The sequence below is a fragment of the Muscardinus avellanarius genome (assembly GCF_963383645.1).
Source record: "Muscardinus avellanarius genome assembly, chromosome: 12".
NCBI lineage: Eukaryota > Metazoa > Chordata > Mammalia > Rodentia > Gliridae > Muscardinus > Muscardinus avellanarius.
In genome coordinates this window covers 17,948,132-17,966,831 of record NC_137798.1, presented here as the reverse complement: position 1 = coordinate 17,966,831, position 18,700 = coordinate 17,948,132, and the positions used below count along the sequence as shown (strand labels likewise).

General features: G+C 40.1%; 1 protein-coding gene across 5 annotated transcripts in view; it reads left to right on the top strand.

The window, feature by feature from the left end:
• Nucleotides 1-18,700, top strand: part of FMN1 (formin 1) — a gene marked incomplete at both ends in the record, with an annotated part of 444,359 nt that overhangs the window by 406,375 nt on the left and 19,284 nt on the right. For all 5 annotated transcript variants that reach the window (XM_080708275.1, XM_080708277.1, XM_080708276.1 and 2 more), the window contains one exon: nt 2,555-2,704. In XM_080708275.1, the coding sequence (XP_080564401.1) occupies nt 2,555-2,704 (150 nt within the window). The remainder of the gene's footprint in view (nt 1-2,554; nt 2,705-18,700) is intronic.

Genomic DNA, 18,700 nt, shown 5'->3' with positions numbered 1-18,700 from the left:
GAATTTGAAATGAAGAGAGATTTGTCTAGGGACGACAGTCGTCTAGACCTTATCAGATAGTTGTGGAGTCATAGTCTGGCTTCGAGCTTTTTCTTAGACGAAGGGGTAACCCTGGAATTGAACCAGGCAATCCTTGGAGCAACTTTATGACCATCAGAGGTGCAGAGCACCAGAGCCACACGGCGATCTGGGACTGTTTGCCCTGGTTCCTCTATGCAGGACCACTTACTTTCTGAGTTTCCAAAGCATTTCTGACAAAAGGCTGAAACTCAGCGTGTCTTGTAGTTTTCACCCACTTGCAAAGAGATCAGAAAGCGGAGAGAGAAGCAACAAGAACAGTGGTCAGCTTCGGGGTTGAGTTGGGGGAGAGGGAGTCCCCAGGACAGTCATAGTCTTCTCTCAGGCCCTGCCAGAATCACCACAGAACACTGCTGTCCTTCTCAGAACCCACATCAGCATTTGCTGCGTCTGCATCTTGCCATCTAGACTCCAAATAATCCCAGAGGTGTTGAAGGATCCGTGAATCACAGTGATTTTGTGTGCCCATCATTGTCTCCTACTTTAACATGGAAAGATAATTTGTTCTTCTGAAATCACAAAACTGAAAGATACTCTCTTCTCTGTTAATGCACAAATAAATCTGTATCTGAATAAACGGTGGTCTTAAGGAAGAAGAAAAAGGATGGTGAGCCCTTCTGGGCATGATGAATGTTCTGTATGATTCAGAGGGTAACTGTCTATGGTAGGAATGGGAAATAGCTACTATGTCAGTGAGCATGAGCAGCAGAGGGAAGAGTGGAGAGAGCATTGCCCAGGGAGTCAGGGAACCTGTATGCTAGGCCCAGCTCGGCCAATGAATGAGGTTGTTCAATCTTTCCAGGCCTCTGTTTTTCTAATCTTTAAATTGAGAATATTAGAAAAATCAACCCCTTCTAACTTTAAAATCTTTTGAATTTATAAAAAAAACCCATGGTTCGTTTCTATAGGAACTCTTCCTATATGTATGCCCATGCTACAATTAATATAATTCCCACTTTGAATGAAGACGAGATACCTGCTATAGAGCATGCATTTGATTTTATCAGTTTTTGATTGCCTGAGAATTAGGAATTATGTCTGCAGCAAGAGTGGACATTGCTACTTTCTTCAATCACTAGTTTTGTTCCAAAATACGTATGTTTGGAATTATCAGAGAGCCCATTAAGAGATTACTGCAGTTATTGCCTTTCTCCACTTATGCACTTCTAGTCTTTTAATAACTGGGGTCCAAAATTCCCTGACCAGTAGTTTTAATTTGCATTAAAAACAGATTTGTTATTTACAGAAGCACAAAGAATTTATGGGACTCAGAGCTGCAGCCCCAGCTTGGATCTCACCTAATCGTAGCCATGGAATCAATTAACAGTTCATCTGTGAAAAGTGATAAAATCTTATGAGATACATATTGCCCAATAACTGAGAATAAGATGAAAGTATGCTCCATAATAGTAATGGGGCTTCAGGGTTTTACAATCACCACTGAATAGAGTTCCATTAGAAAGTCAGCATTCAGGATGGTCAGAAAAAAAAATAATAAAACTACCGTGTCTGAACAGATGATAGAGCACTGAGTAATAAACCTGGCCAGCCAGCCCTGCTTTGATTAGTTTCCAACACCCCAGAAAAGGGGGCTATTTAAGTGTTCTTGCTCATGGCAAATGAGCCTGTGAGGGGGAAGGATTGAGTTCATAGCTGTAAATTGCTGCAAAACTAGTGCCTCCAAGAAGGGCTGCTTGGGAGGCCCGGGTAGTCTGCGATCGTCCACAGGTAGGTCTTAGTGATAGATGGGAGTTTACTTTGGAAAACCATAGTTCTTTCTGGACTAGTTGGAGATTGTTTTTCATCCAAACCATGCTAGGCTCACAACTATGTCTCTTTTTATATGTTGGGGGATCTTGTCCTTGTATCATGCCAAGCTTTGAAATATAGCTGTCTTTAAGGTCATATAGTCTAAGTCTCTTACCTTACCCTTGTGAAAACTGAGGAGATATAGAGTGATTGTCCCAAAACTACAAAGCCAGAGCATGCCAGAATAACATAAAGCTGATTTTCTATGAAACATTCAACAAATGAATTGTTTCCAGTGGCCTATCTATCTGACCGCTTCTAATGCTACAGTCAGTATGTTACCAGTCTTACATGTAGTCATCAAACACAAATGAAGAGCAGATAAATGACAGATTTTTATGAAAGAAAACTCAAGAAGCCTAACTTTTATTCTCCCCTGGAATTTTGCATGCTGTTTTTTTTTTTTTAAACATAGATAAGATGCACCCAGAAGTTTCTCAATCAAGTTGCATCTCTTGGCAAGTCACTTTGAACAAATAGGTTTTCTGAGGCTTTGGATATACTATAGTAATCCTAACCCTAATATTGTACTATGATCCAGGGCTCCTGTGTTAGAGAATAGATATGTGTGGGGCTGCCCAATGTCCTCTCTCCTCAACCAAATGGGTTTCAGTGTTGACAGTTCTTCACTCTCTACCTCTCTTTATTTCCCCCCTACCTATTGCAGTTTTGAAACAACAGTGGAATACTTTGGGATGAAGCCAAAGGCCGGTGAGAAGGACATCATGCCCAGCTACGTGTTTATGGTGTGGTATGAGTTCTGCAGTGACTTCAAGACAATTTGGAAACGGGAGAGTAAAAACATATCCAAAGAAAGGTAAAGTTCCAATAGAGGCATTAATACATCCCTCAGGAGTCTTGGAAACTTCCCTTTCCACCCTACCAAAGTGTGTATTTCACACATGCCAGTGTTTTCTTTCGGATCAAGAGGGCATCTAGGAAGGATTATTACCTCTCAGTTTCTAGGGAAATTTGGGGCAAGTTTGCTGTCCACACAAGCAGACACACTCACACAATCTGATAAGTTACACTTTCTTAACCCCTTCTAATTACTAGCTAGTAAATGAAAGGGGAGTCTTGCTAATTTGCAACAGATTGCTTCTCTGTGCATTTTCATGTCGGCCCAAGCTAAATGAGGCAGCCTTGCCGCCACAGACAGTACAGACAAATAAAACTGAATGCTTTTCCCATTAATATACTGAACTTGCATCAAAGGGAAGTCTCTGAGGCTCAGGCCACACTTCACACGGTGTCGAAGCCCCGCGCTGGATTTACAGCGTCACTTCTGACTCCCAGCATCCTGCTGAGGACATCAAACTGCATGCCGCTCGGCGTCCTTGCAGCCTCCTGATTTTATTAGTTGGGGGGGTAGAAGAAAAAAATTGACTCCAAATTGTGTGTGTGTGTGCGCGCACATGCGTGCTCCCGTGCACACACGTTCATTCTCCTTAGACTGACTTTGGTCCTTTTTATCAGAAACAAATCATTGTGATTAGGTCGCTGTTATTCTACAAAGGCATGGATTTAGGCTTCAAACAGGTCCTGCCACTAACTCCTGAGGCACAGATGCAAGAGGATGCCATTCAAAGTAGTGTGGAAGGAGACATAAAGTTCTATAAAGCAAGAGAGATTATTTATTTAATTATTTACTTATTTACTTAGAGTCTAGAGACTGAACCCAGGTGCATTCTACCTCTGAGATCTACAACCCTACCCTTATTTTTTATTCTTTATATTTTGAAGCAGGGTCTCACTGAGTTGCAGAGGACCTCTTGAAGTTACTGAGGCTTGTCGCAAACCAGAGATCCTCCTCTTTCAGCCTCCTAAGTACTGGGATTACAAGCGTGTGCCACTTTGCCTGGTGACTATTTAAGTACAGCATTTATATCTCGCTAAACACTGAAACCCCAAATTATATAATTAGCATCTTTGTTCTTATAATCAAAATTAATATATGTACATACTACATATATAGTATATTTACACATGCACACAATATACACTAATATTTACCTTAAACACTGTTTTAAATTTTTTAATATGCCTTTATTGGTGCGTTATAGTTTTACATCATAATGTAAGTCATGTTGACACTGACATAGATGCACACAGCACTTGGTAGGGACCCCCAAAACATTGCCTTTAAGATCAAATTTTAAAAGACTTTTTTACCCAATATTACTGATCTCTAAATATTTTCTCAGTGAATTTTCTTTAACTTTCTTTCCAAAGAAGTCAAAGAACTTCAAGAATGTTTATCAACATGTCTTTTCCTCATCATCTCTTGGGGAACATGGGAATGGAACTGAGCATGTTCATATGTAGTTAAACTGAAACAGTGTCTAGAGTTAAGTCTATGGCACAGCAGACTTAAGTACAATTAATTTTATATTTCAAAATAAATACCTGAGAGGATTTTGAACATTTTCAGCACAAAGAAATGATCAGCATGTGAGGTGATAAATATGCCAGCTACCCAGACCTGATCATTACATGTAGTACGCATGTGTTGGAATGTCATACTGAGCACCACATATATGTGTAATTAGGTGCCAATAAAAAATTTAAAAATAAAGTCAAGTGACTTTGTTAAAATAAGTTGTTGGCGCAAGCTTGTAATTCCCGCGCTTGGGAGGCTGAGACAGGAGGATCACACGGGTTCGAAGCCAGCCTCAGCTACTTAGTGAGGCTCTCAGCAACTTAGTGAGACCCTGTTTCCAAATTAAAAAAATATAAAATAGGTCTGGAAGTATAGCCTGGCGGTAGAAAGTCTCTGGGTTTCACCCCTAGTACCACCAAAAAAAAAAAAAAAAGTTATTGACCATATCAAAAAAAGAATCATGAATTATGATGTGAGACTACAACACACTGATTAAAAAAGAAATAAAAATAAAATGATTACCTCTTAGGTAAACAAATGCAGACATTATTCTAGGAAAATTAAGGATATTCAGAAAACAGGAAAAAAATTGTAAAAATTTTGTCACCTAACTCATTATTACCATGAAACTGCTTATTTAACCCTTTAAAAAGAGTTAAAATGCCAGGTGTGGTGGCACACACTTGTAATCCTCATGCTTGGGAGGCAGAGACAGGAGGATCTCACAGGTTGGGGGTCAGCCTCGCTGGCTTAAGAGACCTTGTTTCTAAATAAAGTATGAAATAGGTCTTGGAGTATAGCCTGGAGGTAGAAGGGTTCCATCCCCAATACCACCACCCCCCAAAAAAAAAGACCTAAAAATAAGCACCCATCCAATAAATTCTTATATGACAGTGAGACTGAAACTTCTACCAGGGCAGCAGCTGGCCCATTGATTCTTCACATCTGTACCTGAAGGCTGAGAACCCAGCAGTGCGTTTTAGATGTGTATCCTTTGATTAGGAATTTTCACCTCAGATTTTGAGCACAGTCTTTATTGAATTTGTCCTTGACGCCCTAAAAATGGCCCAAAATGAATGGCAAACAAAAACTCAGCAGAGAGAGTACTTTTTTACTTTAATAGTCTGCTGAAATTCTGAACTGTATCCCAAAGTAAGGAGTTGTCCCATCAAAGAGTTTAGACCAAACGAATTAAGGTCTGTAGTGGTGGTGGTGTGTAGCCATCTGTCAGAATGACATTTTCTCTGATTCAAAGCCTGGGTGTCTGCAGAGTGGCTTCCTGGGTGCTGCTGGTGAATTGCCTGCTTCGCACTCTGTAAACCAACACCTTGGGGGAGTCATGACTTCACAGGACCTTTTCTAGTTCTCATTTGGCAACTTCAGGGGTCTCTTCATTCCAGCCTTGCTTTGCAAGATGGATGGCCAAGGCTTCCAACCTAAAACAACATCTCTTGGAAGTTAATGCTGGCTCATAAAATATTCTTGGGAGCAACTTGTTTTGAAAAATCTATTAGCTAATGTTAGCACATTATGTGTCTTGCTGTTCAGTCAGTTAAACTAATTATCATCCTGTTTTTCTTATGAAGTAAGGATATTTTTTAGTTGTCTGCCTGCAAAGAGCCACATATTCATTAGGATAAAATAAGCAAATTAACCTAAATCATTCAATTATAATTAAGTTAGAAACACTGTGATCATTTTGATACCTTTTAATGATAGTTGATATTAGAGCTTAGATTGTATATTTCACAGAGATCCATTAAATCCCAACAGTACAAAATGTCAAGGTAACATGACATGATTAAGAAGAGTTCAAAGACATTCTGAAAAATATAATTCATAACCAACTGAAAAACCAGATAATACATAACCATTGGGGAAAATAATTGTGGTTTGGGACCCAGTCAGAAGAAATTGAACCTGCTTGGCTTTTAGATGTGAAGGAAAAAATTATCAGTAATATTATTTTCAGCAATAAAATATTTCAAATGATGTTTTGTTTAGACTCTACAAACTCTACTTCCAAATGAAATGAAAGCCTTGAAAACTACTTAAAGCCACTCAAGGTTAATTTTAGATGATAGAGAATATCTACTTCTTTTTCTCTTTGCCTTGGCTTTTCACTTGGTATATGGTTGAGATAGACACATCTCTATCAAAAAGTAACAGCTACTCCTCATAAAACCAGGAACAATTGAACAATTGCTAAGCAAAGGACTGTATAAAACCTCCCAATGTTCCTGTGCCATAGCATTAAACTGGTGTGTCATGCATTACTCTAGTTAGAAAGGGACATGGTATTTACTGGGGATATGATTTTTTCTGTAGACTAGCTTTTTACTAAAAGAGCAGTCTACTCTATGATAGTGTATTAATTATGTTAAAATTTTCCTTGACATTTAAGCCACTGTTAAGCAAAACAGTAAACTTCTGTGTCCAGCACAAATCCTGAAGCCCCTTCCTTTTTTGTCTGTGCCCACCCTGTCATCATGCTGCCCCTAGTAGTGAGAATCACCCCCCAGGGAATCATTCCAATCTGTATTCTTATCCTAAGTACAGGCAGTACTCAGCAAAAAAAAAAAAAAAAAAAAAAAAAAGAGAGAGACCTCTAGTAGACAGAGTCAAACTTCAGAATCTTTGCTCTTCAGTCTGCTGTTAATTTGTTGTGTGATCTTGGGCCCTCACTATATAGGCATCCACTTGTCTTTTCTGTATAATGTTTGTGTTAGGATGAAGCAGGAACTAATTGACTCTGATCTGTTTTTAGCTTGAAATCTCTATGAATCTATCAATCTAGAAACTACTTTTCTAATAGTCTAAGGACCTATGTGTTTCACTTTTGAGACGATACTCTTTACCTTTACTCTAGAGCTCACTAGAAACTATTTTAGAAGACATTGCGACCTTAGGTCTTTAGGTAAGTAGGAGAGAGAGACTGGGGGCAAAGGGAGTTGCCATTACGCTCTTTAAATTGGTAAATGTCTACAGTTACCTTGCCTTGTTCATCCAGTTCTTCTCATATAATGCTTTCAGTCTTGAAGATCATATCTTTTCATTGAGAGAATACACACACACACACACACACACACACACACACACACACACATTTTTCCTCTGCTCATCTGTATTCAACACTGCATTTAGTGGCATATCATAGTTCAAGACTGTATTTTAACAAAGCAAAAGCTTTGCCTCGATTTTACTTTCTCCTGTATGTTTACATTTGTATCTTTTGATATTTAAATATTTAATGAATTTTTGGTACATACCTTTTATCTGTCCATTAAATCAATAGGTTATCTAAGTATATACATATTGCGACCAGGCAACTGAATTTTTAATGTTACATATATAGATTATTCTTCACTCTCTTTCTGCTTTTATTTTTGGCTATTTCTCTGAGCTAAGGCACTCTTGCTTATAAAATATTTTGCCATTTAGGAAATCTTAAGACTACATCCACATATGCCCACACATATATACACAAACCACTACCACCCACAAAATGAGGTACGGATTTGCAAAAGGTAAAGAAAGCCCAGGGGAGTCATGACTCCAGGAATAAAGTCTGGGCAAATAATTCACCCTGAGCCAAAGCAAACTTTAAAGTGCCATTTAAAAAACCCATGATGGGTAAGTAATGAGTGAATAAGGAGTTTGGTGAATTTTACATGAAATGCAAATAAGAAATTTCATTATACACATAGCTATAATTTACACCACGGGAGAGTGGATAGTTGCTTTGTTTTTTCAGTCCAACTAGACACCAACGGGATTTTTGTTTTAAATATATTCTTTGCAGCTATTATGGTTAATTATGCAACTGCCGTAGCCTTACCAACAGATAGTTCCAGGCCACTTGGGGGTTATCCCAAGGCTGTTCCCACAGTGCCCTGCGGCTCAGGTTGCTTTAGGACCAAGAGTTGGGGACTTAGCGAGGCCATCCCTCAGCCCACAGAGGAGCCATTGATTGTGGTGCAGACATTGCAGGTATTCATCTCTCTGCATGATTCAGTTATTTTTGGAAAATGCTCCAAAAACTAAAATTTTTATTTATTGAATTCTGCGTTTCTGCCAAAATGGCATACATGATTATTTTAGTAACTTCTGGCAGGTTAACTTTCTTTTGGCTAGCCTGCCATTGTGTACTTAAATGGTTGATATAAACTTAAATGCTAAGAAACTTTATATTTTAGAGGAATCCTTTAATAATACAAACAATCACCTTCTAGTTAATTGGTAAAATTTTGAATTTTCCTAAGTCACATTTGAAAGCAGTTTTATGCAAGTACAGCAAGTACACAAACAGAAGACGCCTCAGACACCTAACTTATAACAAAATTATTATCATGAAAAATAGAAACCTACTTACTTATTTCCCAAGCAATAAATTTAAAACTACTTTAGACAATTAAAAACATTCATCAAGCCGGGCATTACAATGCCTATAATCTCTGTACTTTGGAGGCTGAGACAGGAGGATCACAGATTCAACGACAGCCTTGGCAAGTAGTGAGACTGGCATCAACCTAGGAAGACCCTGTTTCTAAATAAGAAATAAAATATGAAAAAAAAGAAACAAAATCTGGCTGGGGGTGTAGCTCGAAGGTAGAATGTCTCTGGGTTCAATCCCCAGCACTACAAGAAAAAAATTTATGTATAAGAAGAGAAGATAGACTAAATGGTAAGAACTGTAAGATCATTGATTTTAATAAATGAAACACTCATACCCTTTTTTTGTTTTTTGTTTTTTTGTGTTTTTTTTTTTTTTTTTTTTTTTTTTGGTGGTACTGGGGTTCCTGGAAGCCCTTCTACCTCTGGGCTACACTCCCAGACCTATTTTATATTTTTATTTGGAAACAGGGTCTCCTAAGCCCGCGCACGAGGCTGGCTTCGAACCTGTGCGATCCTCCTGTCTCCGCCTCCCAAGCGTGGGGATTACAAGCGTGCGCCACCACGCCCGGCGCACTCATACTCTTGATCCTCTTTCCTCTAGAAATCATTCCATCTCTTTTCCTCCCCCCTCTAGCTTCTCAAAGAAGAGTTTATATTCATTTTTTCACCATAAATTTCTTCCTTTGTCAGTAAGGATAAAGTTCTGGCTGCTATAACAAGCCCAGAAAAACTGTTACTTAAAATAAAAAATGAGTTTTCTCTGGCATAACAATCTGGGTGTAAGGAGTTTAGATGTGGGACTCCCAGTTTCCTTGCGGCTGTTGTTCCTATTCACTGAGTTGAAGCTGAAGCACCACCCGTCCTTATAACTGCTGCTGAGCTCCTGCCAGCGGGGAAGCGGGGAGAACCCCATGATTTTAGTTGCATGAACTGGATGGTGCATGTATTTCTTCCACATTTGGTCCATTGGGCAGAACTTAGTTTCATGGATATATCCAAAGGAGACCAGAAAATGCAGGCTTAGCTGGAAGCCATGTGCCAAGCTAAAGTCTCATGAGTTTTGTTACTAAAGGAAGCAGGATAAATGCATGTCAAGATCACTGGCAGACTTTGTCATATTTCCTAATTGTGAAATCAAATGCTATCTCTGCCACTGCTAGTTTTTTTTAATGCCAACAATAGTTTCTTTTACCTTGAAATATCTCATTGTTCTGATTATGTACTGAGTATTTTTTATGAAAGGGATTATTCCTTCTTCATCTCCTCTATTAGCTCCTCATTTCCTTCTATTCCTTAAGTGTGAACCTATCCCACAGTTCAGGTCTCAGTGTTATCCTTTTCTACTCTATTCTCTCTCTCTCTAGTCCCAACTATATTCACAGCCTGATCTGTCACCTATTTTCTAAGGCATCTTAAAACTTCTTACCTAGAACTCACTTCTAAGTTTTAGACCTAAATCTCCTAGTGTACACTAGGATCTTCCCAAAGGATGCCCAACTTTCATCTGCAATTCAGTGTGTCCCAGATAAATCATTATATCTCATTTGAGGCCTACTCCTCATAGGTTCCCCTACTTTCAGTTAAAACCCTGTGCTCCTCTGAGTAGCAAAAGGCTACAAATTCCAGTTATCTTCAGTGTCGCAGGATGTGTTTTTCACCCCTTGATGGACATGCTCAGTTTTGCTTCCTCAGCAGTTAATCTTTTTTACCTGAGTTTCACAGTGGCTCTGCCCCAATTCGGGACCTCCTCATCTCACACCTAGATTACTAAAACATCCGTCTAACTATTCTCTCTACCTACAGGTTTTCTATTTCCTCTTTGATGTCCCTTAATATTACATCCAGTTATCTTTCAAAATGGAGGTTAAATACCATCTATATCTTTAAGCATATACTGTTGTTTCACATTGTTCATGAAATGATGGGATGAGAACTAAACATGGTGGGTGCTTTCATTTGTTAACTTTGCAGGTCCTCAGAGCAGTCCTGAAAAGGCTTATTGCTATTTCACGGATAAGAAGAAGAGAGTAAATGAACTGCCAATGTCAGTTTTACTAGTAACCAATAGAATGAAGATTCAAACCTAGGTCCTTTATTTTTCCTCCACTAAAGCCAAACCTCTTTCTAATACTCCATATTCTCTCCCAAATTACAGCATGACTCTCCAAGAACCTGCCCTAAACTCATTTTACAGCTTCATGTTCTCGCCTTATCCCCTGTACCTAACATATTGAAATGCCTCTCCCTGGCTGTACACCTGTACTTTCTTGCCTTGTGTTCTTATTTCCGGCCAATCAAGAAATAGTCAACCTTTAAGTACCATCTTCAAAAACACATCCTCAGGACTCACTGCTGTACCATTTTCCCTAGAAATCTTGTAAACCCCCCCCCCACCCCCGAGTAGAAGAGTTGCTTTTCCCTTCAGCAGGTCTCTTAGCCACATGTTTGTCCTGCAACCCATTAGCACTTATTTCTACTTGGTATTTTAGCAGTGTATGTGTCTCCTTCTACCTCCAGCATATAAACTGTTTTCTGTTCTATCTTCTGTGGCACATTCTCCAGCACGAGCCCCGATGCATTTTTATTGGCATAGAAAGGGCTTCACAACCTAGTCAAATGGTATTAAGTGGGTGTTGAAGATCCCAGGTGATAAGAGCTTGGAGGAAGGAGAAAATGATTCCATGGATACCTGAAAGCCAGAGAGGGCTTTGGGAAGACATTTGGCCATAAAAAGGCCCACGTTCAGCAGAGGGTTGTAGGAAAGACACCAAAGGCAGTGAGAGGAGGGGGGATATTAGAGATCAGTGGCCCCCAACCTGGCAGATCTTCAGAAACACTTGGAGAGCTTTCCAAAAATGAAACAGATCTACTGAATCAGAACCCCAAGGGGTGGAGCCTAGGAATCTGTGGTTTCAGAAGCTCCCCACAGAAATGCCAAAGCATGGATATGTTTTGTGTTTGGTTGCCTCAATAAATGCCCGGACTTCACCAACTTTGTTCGAGAAGTGGGAGAGGGGAGAACACCTCTTTGGTAAGTCTTCTGTTCAGCTAAGTTTAGGAAGTACAGGACTTGGCTGATATGGGATGTCTCCTCCCACCCTAATCCTGCAGTTTTAGGTAGAAAATAATCTGCACATTGACAGAGCAGATTAATTCAGCAACTTAGGAAAAGAAGGCTTGGTGGCACAGGATTGTAATCCCAGCATTTGGGAGGCCAAGACAGGAGGATCACAGTTTGCAAACAGCCTCAGCTACTTAGTGAGGCCCTTTGTAACTCAGTGAGATGCTGTTTCAAAAGAAAGAATAAAAATGGGGCTGGGGATGTAGCTCAAAGGTAGAATGCCTCTGATTTCCATCCCCATTACCGGGGGGGGGGCATTCTAGGTCACATTGCAAAGGTGTAGACTTAGGAGACACAACAAACATTTTGGAGGACCATAGTGTGACTCCTGGGATCAGCCTGAGTGGCCTCTTCTCTGCTTCCTTCTCTGAGCACTTCATCCACCCCAGTTTCTTAAGAATTTGCATATTCCCATAATATAAACATCTTATATTTAAACACAGACTTTTAAAATATCCCTTATGTCTCAAGTGATACACAGGCTGAGACTCTGTTCCAGAAGAAGTCAATCTGGCGATCAGCCTGCATCTCTGTCAACTTTCTCTCTTCTGAAGTTCTATGTGTTTATGATGCCTGCAATTTGAGCAATTAATGATTTGTTTTTTATTTATTTGGTAATAAATGTTTTCTTCCTTAAATAAATTGTAGAACCCTAGAAGATAACTTTAATATCTTATACTACCTTATTTTCTATTACCTCTCATTTCCTTGTGCATAATAGGTGTTCAATTAATATTTGTTGAACAAATACAGGATTTCTTTGTTTTTCTGTGTTGGAACTGATTACAGAATTTGCTGTTAGATAAGACATCTTATTTATTTGAATTTTAGTGATGGAATTCCTCAAATATATCCCATATGGGTCACTTTTGCCCAGGAATCCAAAATCTTAATAGCTTTGCTAAAGAGGACAGACATGTCCAGAACAAGAAGGATTAGTAGATGGGGTAAGACAATCACTGTCTCTGTTCTTGATTGTATTACTTTCAATTTGTATTTAAAAAATAGAAAAAAATGGGGAAGTGAAGATCCTTGGGATTTATTGCTGTGCCAAGTCTCAAACCTCTTTGGAGCTTGAATCAGAACCTTAGAGAGCATCTGTCCACACTCCATTTCTCCAGCTTGGCAGAGAGCAATGGAAACCCAAAGTAAGTCTCCTTCATTCAGTCAGAGTATTTCTAAATCACTTATCTACGGGACTCCTGACAGCTCCCGCCTTGGGCAGGGATGCACCAGGGGGCTGCCCAAGTAGCATGATTTGAGGGGCGCCAGGAAGGCTCCCTGCTCCAATCTCCCCTGTTTCCTCACCCTTTGTGCTTTAGTCGTTGTGCAAACAGGCTCTGATCACTTCTAGTTTTTGGTGAGACTCAGTAGGTGGTACCAGTTTCAAAACCAAACAGGGGGAGTCAGTGTCTACAAGCGCATGCACATCTTCATTATCAGAATTGGAAATGTCTTCCAAAGACTCACTGTACATTTCAGTTTAATTTGCAGATTTATGACACAGAGCCGCCTTCGGTTTCTAAGCCGTCTCCCAGATGCCTCTCCCTCGGTGAGGAAACACAGTGCTGGTACCTTTCACTCTGCACCTACAGCTCCGGGTCAGCCCAGAGTGTTATGTCTACCAAGTGCAGAGTGATCGGCTTTAACTGATCGTGCATTCCAGGGCAAGTCTGGCCCCCCTCTGCTTCCACTCCCCTGTGGCCTGGAGGAGGAGCTCTGTGAATGGAAGCAGCCTTTGTTCTGCAATTAATCACTCCAAGCCAGAGTGTGTTTGGGTATTACAAGTGATAACCCAGGAAAACTACCAAGTGGCTGATCGGCAGAGCTGCTAAAATTTAGTCTTTCAGAGGACTTCCTTAGTTATAAATAGAAAAATATCTTACTTAGGAATGGAGTGGGGGGGATTGTCAAATTTAGGAAGTAGGAATGAGAGGCTAGTTTATTATGGAATAACTCTTAGAGGATTGATCCTGATGCATAAGGATGTCTAAGCCTAATGTATTAGGTTCCTGTCATCTGACTTTCCATGACTTGCTGCTAGTGAGACTGACCTGGGGGTGGGGGCATGAGAGGGGAGGGTAAAGGAGTGGTCAGGTCACAGGTCAGAACGGGCCTAGAAGAGTTGTGTGTCTTTCTAAGTATGTGGCCCTGTGGGCCTGCCTGAGATAAAATGGATTTACAGTTACCCATTATTTCATATCATCTATGGCCCTTTTCTGGGAGTTTTATTTTCTTACCTTTTGGAACTGCTCCACATGGCCTGCCCAGCGATGTTTTCACCAGCTGCTGCACTGAGAGGACTTGCCCTTTACATCAAGAAGATAGTGAGCAGTCTTTTCATGATGTGTTTTTTACTGACAGAAGAGAGTGATTGTACTTATTTCACTGGCTTTCATAATTCTTAACTATGTGCTACAGTTGGAAAATTCAGAATTCAGAAGTGCCTAGTAGGTGAGTGCTGTAGAAATAGCAGTGTCACATCCCCTGGCAGAGCTCCATGGTCCCACCTACTTATTTAGAGTAGAACTGAACATTAGCCCCTTTTCCCCTGGCAACTCAGTGGACTTGGGGATGGTACTTATCAGTGGTAACTTGATAGCTGGATGCGCTACATCCTCCTGGAAGCACATGATGCCACTGTCATGCTCGTACCATCTGTGCTTTAGGTAACTCTAATGAGGAAGGCACCAGCATGTTGCCCCATCCTTCTTTATCTGAAGTGCCATAAATTATACTCTATCAAATTATCAAATTTTCTGAGGCAAGAAAGTCACTGCCACTCATCCCCCAAAACTGTAACTTATTCCTTGTGCCGCAGCCTGTTGTTAGTTCAAAGCTGCAAGCAGATCTTCACAAAGGAGTGAAAAAAAAGGAGTTGGTATTTCATCTTTGCAGTTTCTTATACTCATTATCTCCTAAAGGGGGACCACAAGAATATCAGTACTTTCTTATACAAGATGCTGTCCCTAAGAGTGATTGGTACAGCCAACCCATATTGGGCAGTCAGACCCTCAAGTTATTTATTTTACAGGTGGAATCTAGAGATGATTTCAGTACCTTTTCCACCCCACAAAAGCTTTTCTACCATTATTCAAAGCCCCTATGCCAGAATTGACAAAGGTATGGTGTTCTCATGTTTTTTGTTTGTTTGTTTTGTCTGTTTTTGCTTTTTTGTTTTTGTGTTTTGCAGTACTGGGGATGGAACCAGGAGCATTCTACCTCCGAGCTACACCCTCAGCCCAAGTTTTTTTAGTCTCTTATTTTTTAAATAGGGTCTCACTGAGTTGCAAAGGGCCTTGCTAAGTAGCTGAGGCTATCAGGGAGCCCAGTCTCCATCTCCCAAATGCTGGGATTACAAGCCTGTGCCACCACGCCCAGCTCATGTTCTTCCATGTGTTTCAGAACAGTCATCTGAATGAAGAGCTCTGGCATTTGTTATAGGACTCCAGTTCGCATGTCTTTATTTGAGGATATGTCTAGTGGTGCAGTGCTTGGACCTTCAGCTTTTCTCATTCTCCTTTTGAGGGACCTTGAGTATTCCCCATGGCATGCTGACTAAGAGATACATTACTGTTGGCCTTACATTACTGTGTTGCATGGTCTAAGTTGGGTAGTGATTAATGGATGGCATCTCCTGAGAGGCTGGAAGCAATAGCACCTCTCTTGTTTCCCACATTTTGGCTCATCTCTCTATACTACCCACAGTGCCTGTATGTTAACATTTGTCATAGACTGGTGATCGAAAGCTTAGAACATCTCTGGAAAGTACCAGACAAAGGAGAATAGTAAAACTGGCCATGTCTTGACTTTCGTAGATTTAATATTTTATTAGATCCAAAAAGCTGGGATCTGGTAGCTGTGGCTGTCAAATAATCTTTTTCAGAGGCCTGTCTTCTTAAGTCCATCCTCTTTGTCTAAGATATCCCTGATAAATTCATTATGAAGAGGGCTTCTGTTGGCTCTGTTTGTCCTGAAGAGGAAGATGCCTTTTTCCTGAGGAGCTTCAGTAGGTCCCGTTAAGTTCCATTCACAGGAATTATCCAACTTAAAAATATAAAAAGCAGAGCTCTTTTTGTGCAAATAAAAACATCCATGAAGTGTCAGTTTACACAGATGAGCCACTGAAATAAGAATGCTAAAAGAATAAAGATATTGTACTTCCTCAATCTCATGAATGGTTGGATTCTAGATTGGGTTGGTTTATCCATGAGTATATAATTCTACCCTGTAGAAAGCACAGAGTATCCCAACCTCTCAGCTCTCCCAGAAAACGAGGATGTACTAGTGGGGAGTCCAAGCCTGTAATGGTAAAGCATGTGATTCCAAATGTAGTTCACCTGCTACCTGTGACCTCTCCTCTCTGATGGGTGGGAGAAAGATGACGATTTTGTGCTTTGTTCTTTTCATTATTATGATGGGATTGATGTTCTCTTGCAGCCTTTTACATTTTAAGTAGGAGCAGAATTCTCTCCCAGGTGGTTCTAATAGGAAACTAAGATTGCACACACTTCTGTCTGTTAACGGGACTTCCAAGGACATGCTGCACTGTCCTGTCTCATACCTGTGCTTTTCCTTAGCAGAGCTAGGCAGAAATTGCAATTTACCAGGGCTTCCAGTAACTCCTTACTGAGCATCTGCATTATAATGAGAAAGAAGAGAGGGTTCCCTAAACTTTTACCGAGGCATTTATAGATTAAGGGTAGGTATTTTCTTTCTCTAACATGTTCGTGTGTTTTTCCTCTTTAGGTCAGATTTCTTTTAGAAGCCTTGCTATGAAACCTCAAAATTAGTCTAGGTACTTGCCTATGAGTAAACATAAGCAATTATGTGTGGTCTTCTAGAGTAAATATTTAGACCAGAAATAAAAATAGGACCAACATCTCTGCCAGAAACAAAAGAAAGTCCATAAGCAACAGAGCTAAGGAGGAGGGTGAGCATATATGTAGCTAGAAATCGTCTAATTAGCAGCTTTTCTTTGATTGAATGCAAGCAAAGGTCTTACCTCCTAAGTGAGATAAGTAAACTCCACACCTGGGGCAGTTGCATAACTCCTCCAAGTCTCAGTCCCCATGTGGGCAAAGTAATGTGGATACTTTTAGGAATCCTGGAATGTATACATAGATTGACATGCATAAACATTCAACACATTTTGGGTGGCCTTCAGCACCCTTCCTCTTACCTTATTCAGAACTCAATCAGCTAGTCAATAACTGGAACTAGATTCTTAAATAGTTTTATAGGTTTTTTCTTTTCTTAAAGTGGAAAAAATAATTTTTACAACCTAGTATTTACTAAACATTTAGACTGTTTAAGGTGGGAAAAAGTTATCAATTCAAGTCATTTGTTATTCACTAAGAGCTGGTTTGTGTGGGGCACAGTGGTAGATATAGAAACAGGGAGGGTCCCAGATGTCCCTAAAGCTTGGTCATTGTCCTCAAGTGGTTCCAGTGGTTTAAGGGAAACAAGATACTTACTCCGTTCTAAGATGAAAAGTAAGTCCTAAGTGCCTTATGAGAGGCACAAAGTGCTTTTTCACTTGAAAAAAGAGCAATTACTTCTGGCTAAGAGAGATGAAGGAAGCTTTCATGACTTTGGCACTTAAGCTGGGAATAGAAGAATGGGAAGAATTTGAGCACATGGAAATGGTAAGACAATCATTGAGGGAATAGTACAAAACAGGATGTAGAGCTAAGGAAAGCTATATACAAAGAATGGCGAGCTGTTTGGCTGGGCTGTAGTGAACATAGAGTTAGATGAGCAATGGATATGTGATAGGTAACCAATGTCATTTTCTTTAGTATTTACAGCAGCTGTTTGATTCAAGTATGGCATTATTCCCACTTTTAACAAATGAGGAAATTGAGGCTCGAGGGATTGAGTGACTTATCCAAGGACACTCAGATAATTCAACTGGCATGCTATTCATATGAAAGCAGATCTTCCTCTAACAAGGTAGGATAAACAAGCATAGAACAGGGAGAAACTAGATTGCTAGGCTAAAGAATTTGAACAGTACATTCTAGTTCAGGGATTGGCAAACTACTACCAAATTTGGCCACTGCCAGTGTTTGTAAATAAAGTTTATTAGAACATGGCATTTCTTGGCCATCGTGCATTTTTGTAGCTACTTTTACACTACAATAGCAGAGCTGAGTCTTTGCAATACAGACCGTATGGCATGCAAAGTCTACATTAGTTACTATCTGTCCCTTTATTGATGACATTTGCTAACTCTTGCAATAGCTGATTGGCTGTCGTTGAAAGTGTTGGAGAAGGGAAGTGATTCTTACAGTCAAGGATTACTAATTGAGACCATCTTCATCTAGGATTGGGAAGAGGTCAGTCATTTAAAAGACTATTTCATTGTCTGGGCTCTCATTCCTTTACTCCAGGGCCATTATAGTGGCCTTCCTTCAAGTCTCCTGAATGAAATTTCAAGGCTTACAGAGTCCAGGCAGGTAACAAAAAATAAGTGAAGTGCTCTGAGTATAAGAAACAAATGGTTAAAAAAAAAAAAAAAAGAAAAGAAAAGAAAAGAGAAAGCACTGCCTGGCAGCCTCGGTGATGCAGAGATGGTCAGGGCCAGTGGATAGTGCTGCCCACTGAGGCCTCATCTGATTGTCTGGGCAGTGGCACCTCTTGAAAGGCTGTGCTTTCCCATGTCAGAGGTCAGAAACTGATTCTTATGCAAAATCTCTGCATTTGCAAGTGATAGCAACTGAGTTCACATTTACCTAAACTTCCTGTTGCTGATCAAAACTGAACTTAAATTCACTTAAATGCTCGATCAAACTGCAATGATCTCCCTCCTTCAATGCCAGAACACTGATGTTGAGGGAATATAGTCCAATCAACAATAGCAGCCACTATGGCTTCTTCAGCAAGCATATGATACTTTGCCCATGATTTACAAG